This window comes from Tachypleus tridentatus, chromosome 7 (assembly GCF_004210375.1).
Source record: "Tachypleus tridentatus isolate NWPU-2018 chromosome 7, ASM421037v1, whole genome shotgun sequence".
Classification (NCBI taxonomy): Eukaryota; Metazoa; Arthropoda; class Merostomata; order Xiphosura; family Limulidae; genus Tachypleus; species Tachypleus tridentatus.
Window position 1 is genome coordinate 62,846,777 of NC_134831.1, and position 26,800 is coordinate 62,873,576.

At 35.3% G+C, this 26,800-nt stretch overlaps 2 protein-coding genes across 5 annotated transcripts in view; both read right to left on the reverse strand.

Moving 5' to 3' along the window:
• Positions 1-824: 824 nt before the first annotated feature.
• On the reverse strand, positions 825-17,159 carry LOC143255814 (astacin-like). The gene is made up of 6 exons (XM_076512085.1): positions 16,962-17,159; positions 16,557-16,603; positions 15,392-15,467; positions 14,044-14,164; positions 6,415-6,593; positions 825-1,208 (listed from the first exon to the last, which is right to left on the reverse strand). Exons 1-6 carry the CDS (start codon positions 17,131-17,133, stop codon positions 973-975), a joined length of 831 nt encoding a protein of 276 aa, XP_076368200.1. The 5' UTR covers positions 17,134-17,159; the 3' UTR covers positions 825-972.
• A 6,054-nt stretch (positions 17,160-23,213) lies between these two features.
• Positions 23,214-26,800, reverse strand: part of LOC143255817 (uncharacterized) — a 43,760-nt gene continuing 40,173 nt past the window's right edge. For 3 of the 4 annotated variants that reach the window (XM_076512087.1, XM_076512090.1, XM_076512089.1), the window contains one exon: positions 23,214-25,606. In XM_076512087.1, the coding sequence (XP_076368202.1) occupies positions 24,963-25,606 (644 nt within the window). In that variant the 3' untranslated portion in view covers positions 23,214-24,962. The remainder of the gene's footprint in view (positions 25,607-26,800) is intronic. The other variant, XM_076512088.1, reaches the window with a different exon arrangement.

The following is a 26,800-nucleotide window of genomic DNA, read 5'->3' on the forward strand; positions in this document are numbered from 1 at the left end:
AACAGGATACAAAAAAACTGAATTCTTTTTAAAAAGTTTTAAGTATTTGTAAAATTTTTTTTCTCACTACATACGTCCCCCAGTGGGACAGTGGTAAGTCTTCGGATTTAGAACGTTAAAGTTAGGGGTTCATAGACAAAGTGGGTGGCCTCCTGTAACCTTGCTATAAGAAAATACATATTCGTTAGGTACTTTATAGTAGAATAATGGTTTTGTAAATCAATAAGACCATGCTTTTCAATAGAGATATTTTTAAAACAATAATAAAATTCTTTGGAGTACAGAAATTTAGAACAATAAAACCATTCTTTGGAGTAGAGAGATTTTTAAACAATATATAAGATCGTGGTTTGAAATACAGAAATTTTGAAACAATAAGACCGTGGTTTCGAAAACCGAGATTTTTAAGACTATTTTTATAATTTTTTTTTTCCAGAACTGAATTCGTTAAATTTTTAAATATCTGTGAAATAAGTTTTTCTCATTAGATATTTTATAATGGAATACTAGTCTTTTAAAACATAAGACCTTTCTTTGGAGTACAGAAATGTTAACCTGTTGACTGCCAAGTATTTCAGCTGCTACAATACAACTCTAATGCTTCTTCATTTTGTAACTTTTTTCGTGACGCCATTTTGGATCGAAAGTGAAACAATTTGAAAGTAGGTCAAATGCATGTATGGTGCTGACATCTAGCCTTAAAGTTAGGTATTACTGAGAACGAATTAACTCGTCCGTGGGACTGTGTTACCGATCGGCTTGGACGAGTTATCTCGTCTACAGCACTGAACAGGGTAAAACAATAAGATCATGGCTTCGAGTACTGAGATTTTTCAGAAGTTTATTTCTTTTAACTGTTTTCCAGAACCAGTTTTATTTTATAGCTTATTGATATCGTATTCTTAAGATAGGTTGTTTCGAAGCTAACTGTATTCAAGTTAAAACGCACTGGAAAACTTTGGCAGCTATTCATCAGCATTGGTAGTAGTTTCTGATTTTTCTGATGTCCGTGGCAGTGAATTGGTTATTTTGCTGGCCTGCTCCTAGGTCACTCAGGGTAAAACCAGACAGTTTTGGAGTCAGAGTCGGGTAGTTACGATTCAGGGCAAAACTCCAAGCATGGTAATGCATAATAGAACGATAATCATAACTCTCTCCTAAATGGTCGATGTAGCTCAGAGTAAACTTGTTGAAGTTGTATTTTTGATCTGTAACATTGACAACATGACATGAACATGTTATACAATCTGTGAGAACAATGCCTATCTTCACTACAAAATGGATAAACATTGTTTTATAATGAACTCACAATCTCACATCAATCAGAAATAAACCAATTATGAATCGTAAGTCACTTAAATGTCGAAATAACATTATTCTTGTTTACTGCTGTTTGATGCTAAAGAAAACATGCCTCATGTTGTAATAGCATAATTCAACTTACTAGACTCCTTAAAGAATATAACAAGAAAATTTGGCTGGTTGTGTGAATTATTTTCAAATTTTGAGATTTTTTAAACGCCTTCTGTGACGTATTCTTACAAACAAGTAAAAAAAGTACTGGTTTTACTGGTTATATGAACCAGGAATTATTGTCCTTTTTTTAATAACAGATTTCGATAAATTATAAAATGTTTTCAAAAAACACTGCACGGGATAACAGTTATTCTACTAGCCAATGAAGTCTAGTTATCAATCGAATTTAATGAGTGTTCTTAAGTTTAACAGATTTCTTTTTATTTGTTCCTTTTAATTTAGCGTAAAGCTACATGAGGGCTATAAACACTAGCCAACACTAGCAGTGTAACCCAGGGGAAGGTACCTCGTCATCATCATCTACTGTTAACTCTTGGACTACTCTTTACGTTGAAACGCCCCCACGGGTGAAAGGGCAAATATATTTGGTGTGGCGGGGATTCGAACTCGCGACCCTCAGATTACAAGTCACGATACTAACGAAAGAAATATCCCTACAAGAACTTCTTGAAGCAATAAAAACACAAAAAACAAATCTCCAGGTGAAGATGAAATGCAAGCCATCTTTCTAAAAAAAGGCACTCAGAAATTGTTTGACCACCTAAAAACACTTTTTAATCTATCTCTATCCTCAGGATACATCCCAGTTTCTTGGAAGCTCGCTAATATATTAATGTTCCATAAGGAAGGAAAGTCAGCAAATAAACCTAATAGCTACCGATCAATCAGCCTGACCAGCTGTGTAGGCAAAATTACGAAGGAATAATCAGTAATAGACTCTCCACACTCTTGGATATAACATCAAAATTACCAAAAGAACAAAATGGATTCAGGAAATTCAAACGACAGATCACCTAATTAGATTAACTGAAACTATAATAAATAGCTTCAATAAAAAAGAATGCACTGTCGCTTGCTTCCTTGAATTCGAGAAAGCATACGACACTGTATGGCACGATGGTCTGAGGTTCCGAATGAATGAAATGGGACTACCGCGTGGAATTATTCGCTGGCTGTCTAACTTTTTTTGAAAATAGAAAGTGTAGAGTGAATGTTGAGGGCACCTTTTCTGAATACTTTACTCCACAAGCTGGTGTCCCTCAGGGAGGGGTGGTTAGCCCTATACTCTTCATCATGTATGTAAACAAAAAATCATGGATTCTCTTCACAGTTCACTGATGGTGTAGCAGTCTGGAAAAGTGCCATAACACCCATGATAGTAGCCACCAATATACAACCGCAACTAAATAGAATAAGCGAATACTGTCAAAAATATAGAATAAAAATAAACACAGCAAAAACACAACTCGTGGTCTTTACGAAATTGACAAAACACAAAATACAGCAGTCAAAAATATATATAAATGGCACACTACTTCAGACTGCCACATCGGCAAAATTTTTAGGTCTAACCCATGATTCAAAATTATCTTGGATTAATCGTGTCAACGAAATTAAAAATAAAGTCTGGCGAAGAATTAACTATGCTAGGAGTCTAACTGGTAAAAACAGTGTAGTATCTACAGATAACATACTAAAAATCTATAAAACATACATTAGACCAGTAATAGATTATGCATCTCCAGCATGGATAACTGTAAGCAACAAAATAATTAAAACCAAACTACAAACAATCCAAAACACACTCCTCACAACAACATACAGAGTTCCAAGAACTACATCATCTCAATTCATACACAAATATTCGAACATACCAACCATACCAGATAGACTCCTACATAGTACAATAATGTACTTCGATAAAAATTGGATGAAAAATGAATTATTATGCGAACTAGGCAGGTACCTCATACATGATGAAGTTAGTCCTAAATACCTCTTTCCAGTCAATTTATATTTCAAAAAAATAAAATATAAAATAAATAAATAAAAATAATAAAAATTTAAAAAAATTAATTAATTTTTTAAAATTAATTTAAAAAAGTGCCACCAACAAACTTGACGTTCTGCTCATAGAGCAAAATAACAACCATATATGTACCACAATACATGGACATTGCCCTGAAAAGGATCAGAATAATATTCAGTTCACTCTGACCTAAAAATAAAATAATTACAAATTTCAATACTGCAAGACCACATTTGTAGGGGGAGGAGGAAGAGGTCAAAGAGAACGTGACCCTTCAGGGTACGAACATATCATACCCAAACACCGAGAGAGAGAGAGTCGGGTACCATCTAGGGCTCAGTTTTAACAGAAAATGTACACAAATAGTAAAGAACTGCAAATAGTATTTGATGCTTGAAAAATACGTGAAAGTAGTTGTACAAAAAGAAAATGCTTTTAATATTTCGATTTTTGTCAGTTTATCTCGACCTAAAATGGAAAAAGAGGATTAAGATATTATATCATAAAAAAAAATTAGAGAAGCAGCTTCCTTAGTAGTCGAAAACCAGAAAGAGATATCACGTAAGTGCTCTAAAGTGCTAATATCTGGTAAACCAGATTGGAGGGGGAATAAATATTTGTGTGGTGACGAAAACAAAAAACTATTTGGTCGTGAAATAATATAAGGAGTGTGCTGATGATGGGCCTTCTGTTTACAGGAAGACGATAAATACATGAAGATCACCTGCGTGAAAACACAGTGAAACAACCCAAATACAGTTGTTTAAAGATGTACCCTAAACCAGTCATAAGTAATAGTTTTCAGCAGGAGATCCAGGAGAGACCTAATAAAACATGTTTAACTTTAGAAATCACCAAACACAATTTGTACTCCTTGTGATAATCAGGGCACTTTGAAAAGCGAGGTGTTCACAAGTTAACCTAAACAATAATTGTTTGAACTCTCTTGAAAGTTGAAAGACATCCATTCTTTAATTAATTTAAAGTTTCTTCTCTGGTAAATTATCTCTCTTATTCTTCTTTACCACCAAACACCATCGTCAATGTACTAGGATGAAGAGAGCTGTACAGAAGATGGTTTGTGGATGGGTAAATTGGTGATCGTTTCTGTCGAACTATATAGTATTCCCAAGGAAGGAGAGAGCGTTACAAACAAAATGCCCGTAATAGAAGAGATTAGAAAGTGAATTTTGCAGTTGGTTGACAACGTTATTGTCATTAATGAAATATTAAGGAGCTTGTTGCCTATGTTCAAATAACTTAGTTCTTGAAACACCAGTATAACGACAATAAAGATCAGGTGGAACTAAGGCAAAGTTAGTATATGACACGGAAAACCCTCTTAAATGTTGGATCAAATCTCATATGTTGGTTAAAACTTCAGAACAACTAAAACATTGTTATGCTTATGGCAGGTAAAACTCTCTCGTAATAATTGCTGGATGAAATATTACCTGCTAGTTAAAAGTTCAAAGCAACTAAAGTATTGTTATATATCTATATGACACGCAAAACTCTCTTTTAATTATTGGATTAAATATCATATGCTGGTTGAAACTCCAGAGTAACTACAGCATTGTTATGATGTACGTCTACACAGTGCGAAAACTATGTGCTATGAAAATGATAAGTGATAAAGTTGATATAATATGCAAAATCACTCCTGGATATAGTTGTGTATTATTCGAAAGAAATGTAGTTGCAATTATAAAATAGTTTTAAACTTAGAAAGCTCCATATTAGGTAAAATATATGCTACCTCAAGAGAGTATATAATATATAGAGGTAGATAGAGTTTGGTGATATGCAGTGGAAACTAATTGTTCTCAGAACGTTTAACAATTATTTTAACTATCGTACCAACAGCTAAACGAATAACTTACATGTAAACGTAACATTTTAGTCAGGAATGAACAAAGTATTTGAAGAATCCTTCCTACAAAGTAATTTAACTAAACTGACTAATACAGATTCATTTCTTCAAGTCACCTAGTGAGTGAGATTCGATGTGAGCAATATTTCCTCATGTAGGCCCGGCATGGCCAGGTGGGTTAAGATGTTCGACTCGTAATCTGAGGGTCACGAGTTCGAATCTCCGTCACACCAACCATGTTCGCCCTTTCAGCTGTGGGGTCGTTATTATGTGACGGTCAATCCTATTATTCGATGGTAAGAAAGTAGTTCAAGAGTTGACGGTGAGTGGTGATGACTAACTGCCTTCCATCTAGTCTTACACTGCCAAATTAGGGATGGCTAGCGCAGATAACCCTCGTGTAGCTTTGCCCGAAATTCAGAACAAACAACCAAAACTTCCTCTTACGAAAAAGGAATTAGAATATCTTTTCACCTCAGTTTTATGTTTGAAATTAAACGTTTTCCTTAATTTAACAAGTGACTATTTTAACACTACAAATAAACGACCTTATAACAAAAGTTGTTGTTGTTTTTTAACTGAACGCTTAAAGTTTGTCTTAACAGCTTCTTCAGGAACGTTTTACCAAAAAAATAAATCATAGCTGAAAGTAAAAAACTTAAAGTCGTTTAAATAATAAGTTATATTCTAAGCTATTCTATTATTTCAACAACATATGTTTGACATATTAAGTAGTAAAGTTTATTGTTGAAAGACCTGTATTGTTGAAATATATAACTGTTACCTGTAGTAAACAAAAGTTTTGTTGAAGTTATGGATTGAAATAACAAAATGAAAAAAAATAGAATAATTATAGTTATAAGTGGAGAATTTTGACTCTTTCAAATGTCAGTTATAGAAAATAAAAAAATGTAGTGTAACAAAGTAATTTATTTCTGCTGTTTTTTGTTTATAGTTAAGCACAAAGCTGCACAATGAGTTATATGTGTGTTTTGCCCATCACGGGTATCAAAACTTATTTCTAGTATTAAACTTTCTTCCATACTCCAACATGCACTATAGAAATTAACTTGTCAGTAACAATATTTATTTTCAATTCAAGTAAAAAAATAATTCTCACTGAGAATAATTTCTTTCAATTAATTTTCTTTTAATTTTTCTGAAGTTGATAATTATTATTAATAAAAAAACTTACTTTCTGCAATGTTATTCCAGTTAATTGTGACGTAAGTATCCCGATCAGCTCGCGACTGTTCATGCGTGAAACCCAGAGCATGCATTAGCTCGTGCATGATAAGTCCTTTATACATACATCCTGGAATCTGAAGTGAAAGCTTTTGACCGCCGCCTATCATTCCAAAATATGACCAACAACTAGAAAACAAAACATGCAAAACACATCTCTTAGTCTTACGAATTAAATACAAAATATATTTTTTTCTTGTGTTTGTTTATTTGTGTGTAGTTAAGCACAAAACAACGCAATATGATATTTGTGCTCTACCCACCACAGGTATCGAAACCCAGTTTCTATCGTTTTAAGTCCACAGACGTGCCACTACTCCACTGGAAGACGTTTCGTTGAGCTATTTCTCTGTTGTCCACTTAGTTTCGCGTGACTGTTTTTATACAGAACAGAGGCACAAAAAGTGCACAGAGGTCTTTACAGAGGTTGGTGAATTATTGTTATGATTCTAGTTTTTGTCAGCTATTTCTCTCACGAAGCCTATCTTTGAACGTCTGGCACGACCTAATAGTTAGAACTCTTGACTCGCAATTTGCTGGTTCGAACTTCTGTCACCGAACGTGTTCACCCTTCCAGCTTTGGAAGCGTTATAATGTTACAATCGATCCCACTATTCGTTGGTAAAGAGTAGTCAAAGAGTTGGTGGTGGGTGGTGTTGACTAGCTGCCTTCACTCTAGTCTATTACTGCTAAATTATTGACGGCTAGTGCACCTAGCCCTGAAGTAGCTTTGTGTAAAATTCAAAACGAACTAAACCAACCGTTTATTTTGTAAGTAAACCTTTCTCTACATCAAACTTTTCTTTTATCTCGTTCCAAAAGTCAAATCCAGCTTAATAGCAATGGCATTACGGGACAGAGGTATTCTTTTTGTAATAGTAGCTTTCAATTTGTGATTGAGGGTGTTCAGGGACGTCATTAGAGGACCTACGTATTGACTGATTTCTTAGTATTGTAGGTGTCAAATGTAGTAGTCATTAGAGAACCTACGTCTTGACTGATTTCTTAGTATTGTAGGTGTCAAATGTAGTAGTCATTAGAGAACCTACGTCTTGACTGATTTCTTAGTATTGTAGGTGTCGAATGTAGTAGTCATTAGAGGACCTACGTTTTAACTGATTTCTTAGTATTGTAGCTGTCAAATGTAGTAGTCATTAGAGGACCTACGTTTTAACTGATTTCTTAGTATTGTAGGTGTCAAATGTAGTAGTCATTAGAGGACCTACGTTTTAACTGATTTCTTAGTATTGTAGGTGTCAAATGTAGTAGCCATTAGAGGAACTACGTCTTGACTGATTTATTAGTATTGTACTTGTCAAATGTAGTAGCCATTAGAGGACCTACGTCTTGACTGATTTCTTAGTGTTGTAGGTGTCGAATGTAGTAGTCATTAGAGGACCTACGTTTTAACTGATTTCTTAGTATTGTAGCTGTCAAATGTAGTAGTCATTAGAGGACCTACGTTTTAACTGATTTCTTAGTATTGTAGGTGTCAAATGTAGTAGTCATTAGAGAACCTACGTCTTGACTGATTTCTTAGTATTGTAGGTGTCAAATGTAGTAGTCATTAGAGAACCTACGTCTTGACTGATTTCTTAGTATTGTAGGTGTCGAATGTAGTAGTCATTAGAGGACCTACGTTTTAACTGATTTCTTAGTATTGTAGCTGTCAAATGTAGTAGTCATTAGAGGACCTACGTTTTAACTGATTTCTTAGTATTGTAGCTGTCAAATGTAGTAGTCATTAGAGGACCTACGTTTTAACTGATTTCTTAGTATTGTAGGTGTCAAATGTAGTAGCCATTAGAGGAACTACGTCTTGACTGATTTATTAGTATTGTACTTGTCAAATGTAGTAGCCATTAGAGAACCTACGTCTTGACTGATTTCTTAGTATTGTAGGTGTCGAATGTAGTAGTCATTAGAGGACCTACGTTTTAACTGATTTCTTAGTATTGTAGCTGTCAAATGTAGTAGTCATTAGAGGACCTACGTTTTAACTGATTTCTTAGTATTGTAGCTGTCAAATGTAGTAGTCATTAGAGGGACCTACGTTTTAACTGATTTCTTAGTATTGTAGGTGTCAAATGTAGTAGCCATTAGAGGAACTACGTCTTGACTGATTTATTAGTATTGTACTTGTCAAATGTAGTAGCCATTAGAGGACCTACGTCTTGACTGATTTCTTAGTATTGTAGGTGTCAAATGTAGTAGTCATTAGAGAACCTACGTCTTGACTGATTTCTTAGTATTGTAGGTGTCGAATGTAGTAGTCATTAGAGGACCTACGTTTTAACTGATTTCTTAGTATTGTAGCTGTCAAATGTAGTAGTCATTAGAGGACCTACGTTTTAACTGATTTCTTAGTATTGTAGCTGTCAAATGTAGTAGTCATTAGAGGACCTACGTTTTAACTGATTTCTTAGTATTGTAGGTGTCAAATGTAGTAGCCATTAGAGGAACTACGTCTTGACTGATTTATTAGTATTGTACTTGTCAAATGTAGTAGCCATTAGAGAACCTACGTCTTGACTGATTTCTTAGTATTGTAGGTGTCGAATGTAGTAGTCATTAGAGGACCTACGTTTTAACTGATTTCTTAGTATTGTAGCTGTCAAATGTAGTAGTCATTAGAGGACCTACGTTTTAACTGATTTCTTAGTATTGTAGCTGTCAAATGTAGTAGTCATTAGAGGACCTACGTTTTAACTGATTTCTTAGTATTGTAGGTGTCAAATGTAGTAGCCATTAGAGGAACTACGTCTTGACTGATTTATTAGTATTGTACTTGTCAAATGTAGTAGCCATTAGAGGACCTACGTCTTGACTGATTTCTTAGTGTTGCAGGTGTCGAATGTAGCAGTCATTAGAGAACCTGCATCTTGACTGATTTCTTAGTATTGTAGCTGTCAAATGTAGTAGTCATTAGAGGACCTACGTTTTAACTGATTTCTTAGTATTGTAGCTGTCAAATGTAGTAGCCATTAGAGGAACTACGTCTTGACTGATTTATTAGTATTGTAGTTGTCAAATGTAGTAGCCATTAGAGGACCTACGTCTTGACTGATTTCTTAGTGTTGTAGGTGTCGAATGTAGTAGTCATTAGATGACCTGCATCTTGACTGATTTCTTAGTATTGTAGCTGTCAAATGTAGTAGTCATTAGAGGACCTACGTTTTAACTGATTTCTTAGTATTGTAGCTGTCAAATGTAGTAGTCATTAGAGGACCTACGTTTTAACTGATTTCTTAGTATTGTAGCTGTCAAATGTAGTAGTCATTAGAGGACCTACGTTTTAACTGATTTCTTAGTATTGTAGGTGTCAAATGTAGTAGTCATTGGAGAACCTACGTCTTGACTGATTTCTTAGTATTGTAGCTGTCAAATGTAGTAGTCATTAGAGGACTTACGTTTTAACTGATTTCTTAGTATTGTAGCTGTCAAATGTAGTAGTCATTAGAGGAACTACGTCTTGACTGGTTTCTTAGTATTGTAGTTGTCAAATGTAGTAGCCATTAGAAAACCTACGTCTTGACTGATTTCTTAGTGTTGTAGGTGTCAAATGTAGTAGTCATTAGAGGACCTACGTCTTGACTGATTTCTTAGTATTGTAGGTGTCAAATGTAGTAGCCATTAGAGGACCTACGTCTTGACTGATTTCTTAGTATTGTAGTTGTTAAATGTAGTAGCCATTAGAGGACCTACGTCTTGACTGATTTCTTAGTGTTGCAGGTGTCGAATGTAGCAGTCATTAGAGAACCTGCATCTTGACTGATTTCTTAGTATTGTAGCTGTCAAATGTAGTAGTCATTAGAGGACCTACGTTTTAACTGATTTCTTAGTATTGTAGCTGTCAAATGTAGTAGTCATTAGAGGACCTACGTTTTAACTGATTTCTTAGTATTGTAGGTGTCAAATGTAGTAGCCATTAGAGGAACTACGTCTTGACTGATTTATTAGTATTGTAGTTGTCAAATGTAGTAGCCATTAGAGGACCTACGTCTTGACTGATTTCTTAGTGTTGTAGGTGTCGAATGTAGTAGTCATTAGAGGACCTGCATCTTGACTGATTTCTTAGTATTGTAGCTGTCAAATGTAGTAGTCATTAGAGGACCTACGTTTTAACTGATTTCTTAGTATTGTAGCTGTCAAATGTAGTAGTCATTAGAGGACCTACGTTTTAACTGATTTCTTAGTATTGTAGCTGTCAAATGTAGTAGTCATTAGAGGACCTACGTTTTAACTGATTTCTTAGTATTGTAGGTGTCAAATGTAGTAGTCATTGGAGAACCTACGTCTTGACTGATTTCTTAGTATTGTAGCTGTCAAATGTAGTAGTCATTAGAGGACTTACGTTTTAACTGATTTCTTAGTATTGTAGCTGTCAAATGTAGTAGTCATTAGAGGACCTACGTTTTAACTGATTTCTTAGTATTGTAGGTGTCAAATGTAGTAGCCATTAGAGGAACTACGTCTTGACTGGTTTCTTAGTATTGTAGTTGTCAAATGTAGTAGCCATTAGAAAACCTACGTCTTGACTGATTTCTTAGTGTTGTAGGTGTCAAATGTAGTAGTCATTAGAGGACCTACGTCTTGACTGATTTCTTAGTATTGTAGGTGTCAAATGTAGTAGCCATTAGAGGACCTACGTCTTGACTGATTTCTTAGTATTGTAGTTGTTAAATGTAGTAGTCATTAGAGGACCTGCATCTTGACTGATTTCTTAGTATTGTAGCTGTTAAATGTAGTACTTCTAAGATTTATCCATCCCTCAATAGTTCAAAATGTTCAGCAGTCAGAGTTTGTTCTTATATACCCGCGATGATTTAGCGCTGAGACAATGGGCTAACGTTGTTAAAAATCAAGTTTTGAAACCCCAATAGGTACTACACAGCTAGCTTACTGTGTAGGTTTGCATTTAGTAACAACAAACAAACACATTCCTCACAGAATAATCTTTACTGGACAATTTGAACTGTATGGGCGCTGTATTGATTGACAGCATAGGCGTTGTTTCAAAATAGTGCCATTTTGAATGCCAATCAAACTTCGCTAAACAGTGAATCATGTGCTCTACATGTATAACAAACTACAATTAAAGTTAAAGAAGAACAGATAGAGACGAAAATATATTTTGCAAATGGTAATTACTACTTCTTTATTGGTCCGGCATGGCCAGGTGGTTAAGGCACTCGACTCGTAATCTGAGGGTCTCGGGTTTAAAATCTCCGTCACAGCAAACAAGTTCCCCCTTTCAGCCTTGGGTGTGTGTGTGTGTGTGTGTGTTATAATGTGGCTGTCAATCACTCTACTTGTTAGTAAAAGAGTAGCCCAAGAATTGGCGGTGGGTGGTGATGACTAACTGCTTCCCTCTAGTTTTACACTGTTAAATTAGGGACGGCTAGCACAGATAACCCTCGTGTAGCGCGAAATTCAAATCAAACCAAATTGACCTTCTTTAAATATAGTTGATGGAAATTTATAAAACAGCTTATTTTAATTGTTTATCATTTGTATACTTTTTGCAGCCACTTTCCCATGAAACTACGCGCCAATATATTAAATTGTGATTGGCCAATTATTTTATTTGTTGTGGTGTCTGTGATAAAAGCATTGTTTTCGGTTTTGTATTAAGTTTTTGCGAAAACATTGCTGCCATTAGTTCAGGCAAACAGTTCAAATAAAGTAAGATTGATTATACGTAATTAAAATATAACTGGCTAATATATTAAATAAATTATTAACATTATTGTTATTAAATTCTTAAATCGGTTAATTCTAGTCAAAGTTGACAGTAAAAACTATGTTCATTGGAATATGTATTTTTATACTAATTATTGTAATTAATTTCTGTCGTTTTCAAGAATGTAATAATCAGAAGCGAAAAACATTTGAGGTAAGTCATGGCCCAATGATTAGCATGCTTGAAGTGTGAATCAAAAGATTCACTCTTGCTAAAAAAAAACGCGCTTTGCACTTTCGAGCCGTAAATATAAATTGAATAATGGTCAAACCATAAGTGCTTTGGATTAGCTGCCTTTCTTCTAGTTTAAAAATTAAATATAGGAATTATTATGTAGAGAAAATCCGCGTAAAAATTCTAAAACAAACAAATAAAAATAAAATTTGAACTTGCTCATTTTGTACCTTTTTATTACGGTCTTGTAGATAAAATATTTTCCATAAGATTATTAAGATGTAACTTTAAGGGTTGAGAAAACATAGAAATATATATTAATTTATGTGTAAAATCACCTTTGAAAGTATTAAAAACTATTATAAAATTGTTTGTTTTGAATTTCGCGCAAAACTACACATGGGCAATCCCCGCTATCTGTCCCTAATTAAGACCAGAGGGAAGGCAGCAAGTAGTCACCACCTGCCGCCAACTCTTGGGTTATTATTTTTCCAATGAAAGGTGGGATTGACCGTCTCGTTGTAATGTACCCTCTGCTGAAACGATTAATGTGTTTTTTCACACCGGAATTCGAACCCGCGACATTCAGATTACGAGTCAAGCGTTCTAACCACTTGGACACACCAGGCCTTGACGTATCTGTTTTTTTTTTTATTTCGCGCAAAACTACACGAGGGTTATTTGCGTTAGCCGTCCCTAATTTTGCAGTGTAAGACTAGAGGGAAGGCAGCTAGTCATCACCACCCACCGTCAACTCTTGGGCTATTGGGCTACTCTTTTACCAACGAATAGTGGGATTTACCGTCACATTATAACGCTCCCACGACTAAGAGAGTGCAACGGGGATTCGAACCCGTGACCGTCAGATTACAGGTAGAACGCTTTAACCCACCTGGCCATTTGACACACGTAAGAAAGTAGTTTTGTATTTTATCATGTTTTCATACACATGAGAAAGGATTCTTAAAAAAAACTTTTATAAATTTCAAACAAGTTATTTTCACGTTTAACCTTAGGGTAATATGCATGTCTCGGCTTATCTTTATATGTAATAAATGTGTGTTTGTTGAGTTTTACATGGGGCTTCCCGCTTGTACAGCGGTATGTCTTCGGATTTACAACGCTACAATCAGGGGTTCGATTCCCCTCGGGCCCGGCATGGCCAAGCGGCATCCCCATCGCGCCAAACATGCTCGCCCTTTCAGCCGTGGGGGCGTTATAATGTGACGGTCAATTCCACTATTCGTTGGTAAAAGAGTAGCCCAAGAGTTGGCGGTGGGTGGTGATGACTAGCTGCCTTCCCTCTAGTCTTACACTGCTAAATTAGGGACGGTTAGCACAGATAGCCCTCGAGTAGCTTTGTGCGAAATTCAAAAACAAGTTAAGTTTTACAAAAAAGCAATTTGTAAATGAATTGTGTTAAAATATATTACTGTATTAGGTAGCAATAAAAATTTTATTAAAAATCTCACTATTGCACACACAATTTCATATTTTTAATTAACCTAAAATTATTATTATTTGAACTAACGTTTGAAAGTTAGTAATTAATTTTATCAGAAGATGGCGCGAGCTCCTCGTAATGAAAACAGGTCTGTCATCAATATCGATGTGGATGTTTTGACTGAAACTTCTATAGGAAATATATTAAAGTATATTTACCCCACACTGTCTGGATAAATGTTGAGATAATTCTGCTGGTTTGTCCTTTGAACGAATCTGATACACGTGTTTTTATGGTATTCTTCCATTGCCTGTAGGATCAAACTGCGTTGAGCAGAGGCTGAAAAATGGGAAAACTTATATAAAGTTAATTACAAAGTATAAAAGGCACACACGTAATATGAATAAAATTTATTTGTTCTGTGATTGAAAGGAATTCATTTGTGGTTTTTGAATTTCATGCAATGATACACAAGGGCTATCTGCGCTAGCCGTCTCTAATTTAGCAGTGAAAGACTAGAGGGAAGGCAGCATCACCCACCGCCAACTCTTGGGCTACTCTTTTACCAACGAATAGTGGGATTGACCGTCACATTATAACGCCCACACGGCTGAAAGGGGGAGCATGTTTGGTGTGACCGGGATTCGAACCTGCGACCCTCGGATTACGAGTCGAACGCCTTAACATGCTTGGCCATGCCGGGCCTTTAGCAGTGAAAGACAAGAGGGAAGGCAGCATCATCTACCAACAGCTCTTGGGCTACTCTTTTACCAACGAATAGTGGGATTGACAATAACATTATACCGCCCCCAAGTCTGAACTGGTGAGCATGTTTGGTGCGAGGAGGATTCGAACCCGCGACTCTCAGATTACGACTCGAACACCTTCACCCATCTGGCCATGCCGAGCCTAAAAGGAATTATTTTATGTTTGTGGATATGAAAAAAGAATAAAAATAATTTTATTACAAAATACAAAATATCTTTGTGAAATATCTTTGTTCTGCAGTTGAATTATTTTTTTATAATTAAGCTGCTATCTGTGCTGTGCCAACCACGCTTATTGAAACCTAAGTTTAGTATTATAAGTCCGCAGACAAACCAATTCATCACTGGCGAAGCCCATAATTGAAATAAATTGATCTTATTTTAATGCCAGTGAATAAAAAATAGAAATAAGTTTACATACTACGAAAATCAAATAGAAGTAATATTATGTTTTATTCTCTAACTGAAAGGAATTAATTTAATATTATGGAATTTAAAGGATAGAATAAGCCTATATACTATGAAAAACAGATAGAAGTGATTTTTTTGTTCTGTAGTTAAGTGAAAGTAACTTCATATTCGTGGAAGTGAACAAAGATTAGAGATACATTTCTTAGAAATTGCAAACCAATGAAAGTGAAATTCTTTATTCTGTAGTTGAGATTGATAGATGTTATCAAGGCGAAAAAAGAATGGGGGTAAGTTTTTTCCAAACTAAAACAAAATTTACAGAAATTATGAATAAAACAAAACAAAGGATTCAGCAAACACAGTAAGCAAGCTACGGTATTATACTTACAATAAGCGGAACTGATCTGATAGTAAACAGTTTTTCCTGTCCATCGTTTAGCTCTGTCTCGTAGAGCATTTCGATTCTGTAAAAGAACGACAAGCTATCAGTAATTGAACAATAGTTAACTTACATTATACGACTTTAGCAGCAAACAACTGTATTTTAGTTACAATGTTATTTGAACAGCGATTACATATATCGCAAAATACCTAAAAAAAAATTCAGAAATAAACATAATTGATATAGGAATAAATCATGTTTGGATACAATAACAGTGATAATTATTCCTAAGCCTGGTTATGATTATGTTAAATTTAATTATGACTTCTAATATGTGGAATTATTCGACTGAAATAATATGATTTTAATACCCACCTTATAAAAGCAAGATAAATGTAAAGACGTGAATTACGGCAGTGCGTGTTGAGATAAGTTTCATACATTGTTTTAAAGGTTAATAACTAATTACACAGCTATTTACAACTTCAAATATTCGAGTTCCAACATCGGTAGTAGTCTCAAAATGCTATGCAGTCTACAAAAGAGAATTTTTTTTACGTTTTTGTCATTACGTGTTTCTTATGTGGCAAGAACGTATTTGAAAATATTATATCATTCTGTCAAATAATTTATTAAAATCAAGAAATATGTGTTTTCTGCGTGATAAGGCGCATCTGCTTACTGTGTATTAAAATTGGTAGATTAATTATTGTACTAATTTACATAATGACCATTGATATTAACAAATACTTTTCTATTTTGCAAGGGCCCGGCATGGCCTAGCGCGTAAGGCGTGCGACTCGTAATCCGAGGGTCGCGGGTTCGCGCCCGGGTCGCGCTAAAACATGCTCGCCCTCCCAGCCGTGGGGTGTATAATGTGACGGTCAATCCCACTATTCGTTGGTAAAAGAGTAGCCCAAGAGTTGGCGGTGGGTGGTGATGACTAGCTGCCTTCCCTCTAGTCTTACACTGCTAAATTAGGGACGGCTAGCACAGATAGCCCTCGAGTAGCTTTGTGCGAAATTCCCAAACAAACAAAAAAAAAAACTATTTTGCAAAATCAAAATTATATTTGCACTAACGATAAACCGACTTTTTCATTTATTTGACTTTTTTCTAAGTATGCTTTGAAATACACATATTAGTAAAAATACGTACAAAAATGTCCTACCTCATCGTACTGGCTTGGCAACAACATCATATCTCCCTCAAAGAACTCTGATGTAAAGCAAACACAAAATAAAATGTAAAAACATCTACTCCACATATAAGCACCAAGATATTTTAATTTTTGTTCGACAATTGGACGCAAATTCTGTAAATCGTACAACTGAATGTTATATAAGTATAATAGTTTCCATAATATAACAGATGAAAATGATCTTCAAATTCATTTATTATGGTATTTCTTAGCAGAGAAACCGATCCATTATCAACACCATTTCGGGAAGAAATTATTTAGTTTTAAAATAATAACATGTCCTTATGTATTATATTCATACAAATGTACACTGAACTTTAAACTATAGGTTTTATAATAAAAAAGATTTTAAAAGATTTACAAAGCTATATTTACCGCCCTCTAACGGACTCCAGTGAGTTTCGTTAAAGTTGTCATATAATGACTCTGGGAGTGCCAAAGCACTCCCGAAGACACAAAAAAGTACCAACAACATGATTCGACGAGTTTTTTGTGAAGAATGCTGGGTTTCAATAATCTCCACATTTAATAATAATACATTAATCATAGCTCTCTTGGGAATCAAAACCTGGTTTAGCGATAAACACATCCGTAGAAAGATTACGGAAATAGCATACAATGTATTAAGCCTAAACAGCAGGTGTGACGTTTCCCAGTTTCGAGATGATATCCTTTATCGAGGAAGATAGCAATTATCTTTTCCAATACTTGGGAATCCAACATCTTTAGCATTAGTCCCCGAAAGAAAAAATTAACAGAGCACGTTTTTTTTATTATTATTGTTTGTGGTGGTGCTTGTATTTCTGCACTTATAAAAAGATAGATTCGAAAATTGGTAAACGTTGCTTAAAATACATGAAAACGTATGTGTATATTTTTACGTTATTTTCAAGACATAAAAAGATAAAGTTAACCATTTTAATAAATTATTAGTTGACTTTTTTGCTCAAAAACTAACTCGTATTTCAGAAAAGCCTTCGTCGGTTCGATTATACATGTAGGTTTGTAATCTCATAGTTATTGAAATATGGACTATATTTCGTTTTTATCGATATTTTGAATTAGTTGACTAATTTTGATAAATAGTGAGTACATATTTTATAAGACGATAATATTTTAAATGAACAAGATGATGCTACAGTATCAGGAAATATGGGAAATAGAAAACACACATTAATCCTCCTTGGATATTTGAATTTTGAGGTTTCTGGTTACAAAACTAATTGTTGCGATACAATTTATTATTGACCCTTTAACATTGATATTTATGCTTAAAACTGGTAGTCTTGTCAAATACGTCGTTTAGAACATTCTTCTAGTCGAAATATATATGCAAAAACGGCTCGTTTGGTTTGGGTATATAATTTTATATATATATTCAAACATCTAACACCGCCCTCTACATTCCTACACTCAGTTACACAACCCCTTCCAAACATGTGGCCAGCTTCCGGTCAGTTACCTCTTTGTTTGTGAACCTGACGATGACCGAAGAAGGTCGAAACGTTGTTCGCTCTTCTATGTAAAATATTTTCTCAACCCAAACGAGTCGTTTCACATATAAATTTCGCTACAAGTGGGTTTTCTCGACATCACTGATTCTTGTACTCGGGTCCCACGGTGAGACAGCGGTAAGTCTTCGAATTTAAAACGCTAAAATTAGGGGTTCGATTCCCCTCGTTGAACACAGCAGATAGCCTTGTGTGGCTTTGCTAATGTACTCAGGAGATTTGTGTTACACATGTATCCACGCCACAACTACTTGTTCATTCTAGGAAATCCCAAGTGTGAAAACAATGAGACATTATTAGTGTTCAGTTTCAGTTCTATTATTTTTTGTCCAGTGATATTCTCCTTAGAGCTAATGTTTAGAAAAACGAACACGGCAAACAAGTGATTAAGTAACAAAATCATTACTTGTGTAGGCTACCAGTAAATATTTAAACAGACGTTTATATTTGTGCCTTTTTTATTTCTCTCTTCATTTGTTCAAGTCAGAGTAAGACTTGTGTACTGGTCCTACCAGTTAACTTACTAAACAAGAGTCTATTGTAATCTATGAGTGCTGCTGATTGCATTATAATTTCAAACTTTCTCAGTGTTAACTATTGCAGTTTTGCTATAATAATAACTCGTAACAATTTAGTGAAATTCTTAAGCTACGTCTATTTCTTCACTTGGCTAAGTATGTTTGTTCTTATCTATAACAAAGTGTTTATTTTTAGTTATGCACTTAAATTTCATTTGATCATTTTTGAAACATGAGTATACGATATTAGAGACCAGAAAAATTAGATCAGAGCAAATAAAATGTGGCCTTGGATTTAGGGAATATATATGTTTCAACTGATGTCTGTACGGTGTGGATAAAAGCTCATTAACTGTGTATTTTGACGTTTCTGTGATATATAAATATTTACGTATATATTCCCTTGTCTCAGTATTGTTAAATGGATTCCGCCGTTTTTCTATAATGTCTCACTTCTGTATGTCTATATAAATACGTATATATAACCCATATAAAACTCTATATAACATATTCATATATAAATAAATAAAAGTATAAGTGCTAGCATTTAAGATAGCTCTTCAACAACACGAGCGTTTGAAGAATATTTAAAACATTTATCGATTAGTTTTTTTGTAGTAGCCAAGCGTGTTAAGGCGTGCGACTCGTAATCTGAGAGTCGCGAGTTCGCATCCTCGTCGCGCCAAACATGCTCGCCCTTTCAGCCGTGGGGACGTTATAATGTGACCATAAATCCCACTATTCGTTGGTAAAAGAGTAGCCCAAGGGTTGGCGGTGGGTGGTGATGACTAGCTGCCTTCCCTCTAGTCTTACACTGCTAAATTAGGGACGGCTAGCGTAGATAGCCCTCGTGTAGCTTTGTGTGAAATTCAAAACAAACAAACAGGCAAAGCTTATTTTTATTTTCCTTTATAAGCGAGTGTTGAATATTTTGACTTGGTATTATAGATCAAACTCGGCTTGCGGACAAGTCTAAGAGAACGTAGAAGAGACTGGGGTATGTAGAGGACAAGTCTAAGAGAACATGGAGGAGACTGGGGTATGTAGAGGACAAGTCTAAGAGAACATGGAGGAGACTGGGGTATGTAGAGGACAAGTCTAAGAGAACGTGGAAGAGACTGGGGTATGTAGAGGACAAGTCTAAGAGAACATGGAGGAGACTGGGGTATGTAGAGGACAAGTCTAAGAGAACATGGAGGAGACTGGGGTATGTAGAGGACAAGTCTAAGAGAACGTGGAAGAGACTGGAGGTATGTAAGGACAAGTCTAAGAGAACGTGGAAGAGACTGGGGTATGTAGAGGACAAGTCTAAGAGAACATGGAGGAGACTGGGGTATGTAGAGGACAAGTCTAAGAGAACATGGAGGAGACTGGGGTATGTAGAGGACAAGTCTAAGAGAACGTGGAAGAGACTGAGGTATGTAAAGGACAAGTCTAAGATAACGTGGAAGAGACTGGGGTATGTAGAGGACAAGTCTAAGAGAACATGGAGGAGACTGGGGTATGTAGAGGACAAGTCTAAGAGAACATGGAGGAGACTGGGGTATGTAGAGGACAAGTCTAAGAGAACGTGGAAGAGACTGGGGTATGTAGAGGACAAGTCTAAGAGAACATGGAGGAGACTGGGGTATGTAGAGGACAAGTCTAAGAGAACATGGAGGAGACTGGGGTATGTAGAGGACAAGTCTAAGAGAACGTGGAAGAGACTGGGGTATGTAAGGACAAGTCTAAGATAACGTAGAAGAGACTGGGGTATGTAGAGGACAAGTCTAAGAGAACATGGAGGAGACTGGGGTATGTAGAGGACAAGTCTAAGAGAACATGGAGGAGACTGGGGTATGTAGAGGACAAGTCTAAGAGAACGTGGAAGAGACTGAGGTATGTAAAGGACAAGTCTAAGATAACGTAGAAGAGACTGGGGTATGTAGAGGACAAGTCTAAGAGAACATGGAGGAGACTGGGGTATGTAGAGGACAAGTCTAAGAGAACGTGGAAGAGACTGGGGTATGTAGAGGACAAGTCTAAGAGAACGTGGAAGAGACTGGGGTATGTAGAGGACAAGTCTAAGAGAACGTGGAAGAGACTGGGGTATGTAGAGGACAAGTCTAAGAGAACGTGGAGGAGACTGGGGTATGTAGAGGACAAGTGTTAGAAAACGTGGAAGAGACTGAGGTATGCATTACATATCTTATTCTTCTATACCGTTTAACTTATATTCGTAGTTTTGTTAATTTTTCTATACTTTCATTTGGAAAATGGTAAATTCAGTCCAAGTTGTACGCCAGCTCAACACTGTGTTAATTGTGTGGTGTCCTGTATTATTTCATTTTCATAAGTTTGTGTGTTTCTTACAGCAAAACCACATAGAGCTATCTGTTATGTCCACACAGGGGAAGTGAACCATGGATCAGCCACTGCTCCACCGAGAGACATTTTCGTAAAACTTCTTTACGACTGTCATATCAGAGTTTGTTTTTTTTATTCTTAAAATCCAGTTTTGTGACAAGGTAATAAAAAAACGAAAGCAATTTTTGCACTCTCAGGGATAATTAGTTTCATTTGTTTTAAATTTCGTGCAAAACTATCTGCGCTAGTCGTCCCTAATTTAACAGTGTAAGACTAGAAGTAATGCAGCTTGTCACCATCACCCATCACCAATTCTTGAGCTACTCTTTTACTAATAAGTAGAGTGATTTCACCAAACTAATGTATGGTGTGAGGAGTTTGTTCGTGGATTATTATTCCTCTAAACTAGTGTATGGGTGTGAGGAGTTTGTTCATGGGTTATTATTCCCCTGACCCAGTGTATGGTGTGAGGAGTTTGTTCATGGGTTATTATTCCCCTAGACCCAGTGTATGGTGTGAGGAGTTTGTTCATGGGTTATTATTCCCCTGACCCAGTGTATGGTGTGAGGAGTTTGTTCATGGGTTATTATCTCCCATACACCAGTTCAGTGAATTACATTTCGGGACATTAGCACCAGTTTCTCTTCCTGATATCTTATTTCCTTCTCTGTCCATGGCCTCGTTATCCAGTTTCTTGTTGTTATAATTAGAACTAACAAATCATACAGGGAGAACGAAGAAATAAATAAGAAACTGAAACAATACACAGAGGAAGCACAATAATTAAAATGAAAACTGAAATAATACACAGAGGAAGCACAATGATTAAAATGAAAACTGAAATAATACACAGAGGAAGCACAATGATTAAAATGAAAACTGAAATAATACACAGAGGAAGCACAATGATTACAATGAAAACTGAAATGGTACGCAAATGAGGAAAACGATATCTATTGAAATTTACGTATCACAGAGATGAGGTGTAAGAATAACTTTTGAAAAGGAGATATTACGGAGATTAGGAGTAATTGTAAATCATAACATGAAATTACCAAAAACTCCTTTTGTATCCCTCAGCTCCTATCGTTGAGTGGCTCGGTATGGCCAGGTTGTTAAGGCACTTGACTCGTAGTCCGAGGGTCGCGGGTTCAAATCCCTGTCACACCAAGCATGTTTGCCCTTTCAGCCGTGGGGGCGTTTTAATGTAACTATTCGTTGGTAAAAGAGTAGCCCAAGAGTAAGGGGTGGGTGGTGGTGACTAGCTGCCTTCCCTCTAGCCTTATATTGCTAAACTAGGGACGGCTAGCACAGATAGCCTTCGTGTAGCTTTGCGTGAAATAAACAAACAAAACCAAACCGTACGTTCTAGTTAACTGAATGACAAGAATACCTAATTTGTGAACCGATAAAGTTATAAACAATAAGTTCAATTATTATATTTTAACCTTAAGGTATTGAAAATGTTAACTCAATCAGCATTGCCGTAGAGATATTTCTAATTCTTTCGACATTAAAAACTCATTCAAAACAGCCGTAATATTAACTTAAGTTATATTAGATTGTTACTTAGAAAATTCTAAGATTCTTTAATTTTTTTAATAAATCGGATAATTCGTTATGTTTCAATAAATTCCCTTAGTTAATAACTGAATAGACGTGTTCAGTAATGAAAATAAACTAATATTCTGAAAAAGAATTGAATTTGACGACACCAAGCTCCATTGAGTGTGTATCAACGTAACGCTTTTATTATAAGAAAGCCTTAATGACAAATGAAATAAACGTAGTTATGATTAGACAAATATAAATATACACCACTATTCCTTTTTTATTACCTTCGTTAACACTACTAGTTAGAATGTGTGATATATCTAATTTTATTACTGTTATTTTATGATTAATAATAAAATACGTTTCGAATAATGATAAACAAAACTACATGTTTGAGCTCTAGCCATATTTCAGGCGTAAAAGATTGAAAAGATTCTAAGATTGAAAAATAAAATTATGTGATGTAGATAAGACCTTGATAGATAGAAAACGAGTTCGTGTAAAACTAACGAACTAAAAAACTAAAGCTTTTAATATATTGGCTTTTTTATCTTTTCCTTCTAAGAAACTTTCTTTAATATTTTATTCACTAAAAGTTTAATAAAATAAATTAATATTTCAAAATAAACTAATTTTATTTTGTTAACATATTTTCCCAGATTCACATTCGTATTGGTCTTACTACACAAACTTAAAACTTCGACTCAAAACGTTTTTATTCGTATATTTTCTACATATTTATAGCTCAAATAAAGTATGTTTGGTGATCAAGATACATCATAATGCATGAGTTACATATGCATATATTTAAACCTTTCGTAAATACGTGGTAGTAATAATTACAGACGTTAAAGTCCATATCTTCTAAAATTGTAGTTCTTATGTATTTCCAGGTTTCAAAATTATTAGAAGACTTTTCTTCACGTCTCTTTAGGCTTCTTTCTTTCCACTACAATGATACAATTACGCGTCTTTGGGGCATTCAGTTAGTAAGACTTCTTTCTGGCTTCCTTCTATCTGCTACAGTACAATGATACTTTTACGTCTCTTTGGGGCATTCTGTCTACTACAGATGATACAACTACGTATCTTTGGGGCATTCAGTTAGTAAGACGATACTTCTTACACGTCTCTCTAGGCTTCCTTCTATCTGCTACAGTGATTCAATTACACGTCTTTGGGGCATTTAATTAGTAAGATGATACTTTTACATGTCTCTTTAGGTTTTTTCTGTCTACTACAGTGATACAACTACGTATCTTTGGGGCATTTAGTTAGTAAGATGATACTTTTTACACGTCTCTCTTGGCTTCTTTCTGTCTACTACAGTGATACAACTACATATCTTTGGGACATTTAGCTGGTAAGATGATACTTCTTACACGTCTCTCTGAACTTCTTTCTGTCTACTACAGTGATACAATTACGCGTCTTTGGGGCATTCAGTTAGTAAGACGACACTTCTTGCGCGTTTCTCAAGGCGTCTATCTACACTGTGATGCAGTTTAAACTCTCTTGAGCACTCATTTAGTAAAGTGATACATTGTACAGATGCTTGACCATTCAATTATAAAGTTCATACTTAAATTTGTTCTTTAGGCTCTTACAATATGATTCACTATCTTCAAGGCTTCCATCAGTTAAGATGATACTTCATATATATTTTCGAAGTTTTTAATGAAAAAATTAATATCTTAGATTATTTTACAGGTCTCGATATTCCATAAAGATTCTTTCAGATTTCTGTCACTAGATAATACTTATTTTATCTCCCAGTTGTTAAATATCGCTAGTTACAGTTTTTCTGTATCTCATGGCAACAATCTGTTGAGCATTCTCTACGCTTCCATCAATTACTGCTATACACTAAAACCTTTCAGGCTTCCAGTTACTTCTGAAACTTTCTAGGCTTTTCACTTCTAAGACACTTTATTATATCTCCAAGCCTTGCTTGTTCTACACACCTTTCTGGTTTCATTTACTAGGGGAAATGTTTCATACACATCTTTCTGGTTTCATCTACTAAGGGGAATGTTTCATACACACCTTTCTGGTTTCAGCTACTAAGAAGGATGCTTCATACACCTCTTTCTGGTTTCAGCTATTAATGAAGATGCTTCATTCACATCATTCTAATTTCAGCTATTTAATACATAGTTTGCGGTCTTTCACGTTCTCACAAATATTTTAGTTTTCTATCTGTTATATTGGTAACTGAACACATTTTCTAATATTTTTTCAGCTATAGACGTACTTATACATATTATTTATTATGGTGATATTTTTCTCTTTACTTCCAGTATTTGAAATACTAGTAGAGTAATTCTGTAAATTAAATCAAATCTAATTAGTATTCATTATTATGTATGTGTAATTAATACAACGTAGTGAGACATCATACATGTAGTAATTATGCGAATTAATGTTTTTAACTGATCTTAGGAGAATTAAAGTCTTCCATCTGAGCTCTCTGGAGGTCTGGGAGCACTGATACCTCTTGGTGGAAGAGGTGGAGCTTCGGAGTTTTCAAATGGAGCAGGGGAGTTAAAACTTGTTTCAGATTCAATACTTACATTCTCTGTTTGGAAAGTGGGAGACTCGTGTGGTATTTTGTCAGTTGTTTCTGTGCTTTTGAGGGATTTGGATGGAAGTAAGTTGTATCTAGTGTATTTACACAACAAAGCAGGTTTACTTGTGTTTGCTTTGTTGTGTACTTTCTTATTACCCTCAGAACACTCCAATGTAGAGTAAAGTTTTCTAGGAACTGCGTAGTCATGATCAAAAGAACCAGAGTTTAACTGATTTTCCACCATAACTGGAACTGAAGCATGTGATGGAATATTACAATCTGGGTTAGTTCCACGGACTATTTTCTTTTGTTTGGTGAATTGCGTGATATTTGCCTCAGTGCTAATCAAGTGGTTCAGGAACAAACTGCTATTTGGTGGTTTTAGGTGGCGGTATCGTGGAATATGGTGAGGATTGGACCTTGTGGAGCTTTCCGAATTAGTTCTTTCGATAACTGACTTGTACTGAACAGGCCCACCTCGTCTCCTTGACAGTTGTTCGCTTGGCTCCTGTGGAATATGATCTGTAAAAAAAGTATTGTGCGCAAATAAAAACAATAATTTGTGGAAGAGCACATTGTTTTCATAAACAAAGGTGTTAAATGTTTGTCAACTTGCTTATAGATCAGTAAAAATGATGTGGTCAGGATTTCAGTTAGTTTTTGACAGTTAAGATCAACAGCCCCAAGAAAAAAATAACCTGTGCTTTTACACTTCGAAAAGTTCTGGTGTGAACGAAATTACAGAATTCTGATACTTCTCATTGTTTTATATATAGTTTTTAACTGAATGTTTTTGTTGTTTTTTTAATTTAGCGCAAAGCTACACAAGGGCTATCTGCGTTAGCTGTCTATAATTTAGCAGTGTAAGACTACAGGCAAGGCAGCTAATCATCATCATCCACCGCCAACTCTTGGAATACTCTTTTAGCAACGGAATAGTGATGTTTGGTGTGACGGTGATTCGAACCCGCAACCCTTAAATTACAAGTCGAGCGCCCTAATCACCTTTTCATGCCAGGAATTTGTAAACAACCCTTTAAAAGAAATTTAAAGTTAATAAAAAATGTGTTTCCGCAAAACAATTTTAAATAGTTTCCAATAAACCAAATGTAAACTGCATCTCTATAGCTGCCAAAAATTATATATCCATGTCCTAATAAATGTAAAACCATGGTGTGCTTTAAACTTTAGGTTTAGATCTGGTTCAGTCGTTGCATAGACTCCACTAGATTCTGCGGTATATTTAGCCATTCATCAGCTATATTGTCTCTAAATCATTCACAGTTTAAAGAAAAGGACAACATATTCTAAAACATTTTGTAGGTTCTCAGTTGTATTATAAAAATGTTAGAACTTTTTTTCATACTTTTCCAGCAAGTCATCGCTCGTAGATAGAGGTATTATAATTATGAAACTACTCACCAACTTTATGGTGAAAATGGAATATAAGTGGGTGCCCTTGGTTTCTGAGATAGCAAATATTTACGGGATGCAGTGCGACCATCCACGAGCCAGTGATTGGTTTGAAAAGCATGAGAAGGAGATACTTTCTTGTTAATTCAAATGAAAATCTTCTTGATTTATTAAAGTAAGCTGTCCTTTACGTTCCAAAGATCTTGGTCTGGCGTAAACTAGTGGTTATTTGTTAGCATTCCTTGACTATAAATTCGAGAATTTATGGTTTGCGTTCTGTTAATGGAAAATCGCGCTCTGCAC

Excerpts from the sequence above, each read along its gene's own strand:
- LOC143255814 (XM_076512085.1), bottom strand. The coding sequence starts at position 17,133 with ATGATTAATGTATTATTATTAAATGTGGAGATTATTGAAACCCAGCAT. Across the intron at positions 16,604-16,961 it reads CTGGAGTCCGTTAGAGGGCG|AGTTCTTTGAGGGAGATATG; the intron begins GTAAATATAGCT and ends GCTTTACATCAG. Across the intron at positions 15,468-16,556 it reads TGCCAAGCCAGTACGATGAG|AATCGAAATGCTCTACGAGA; the intron begins GTAGGACATTTT and ends GTTCTTTTACAG.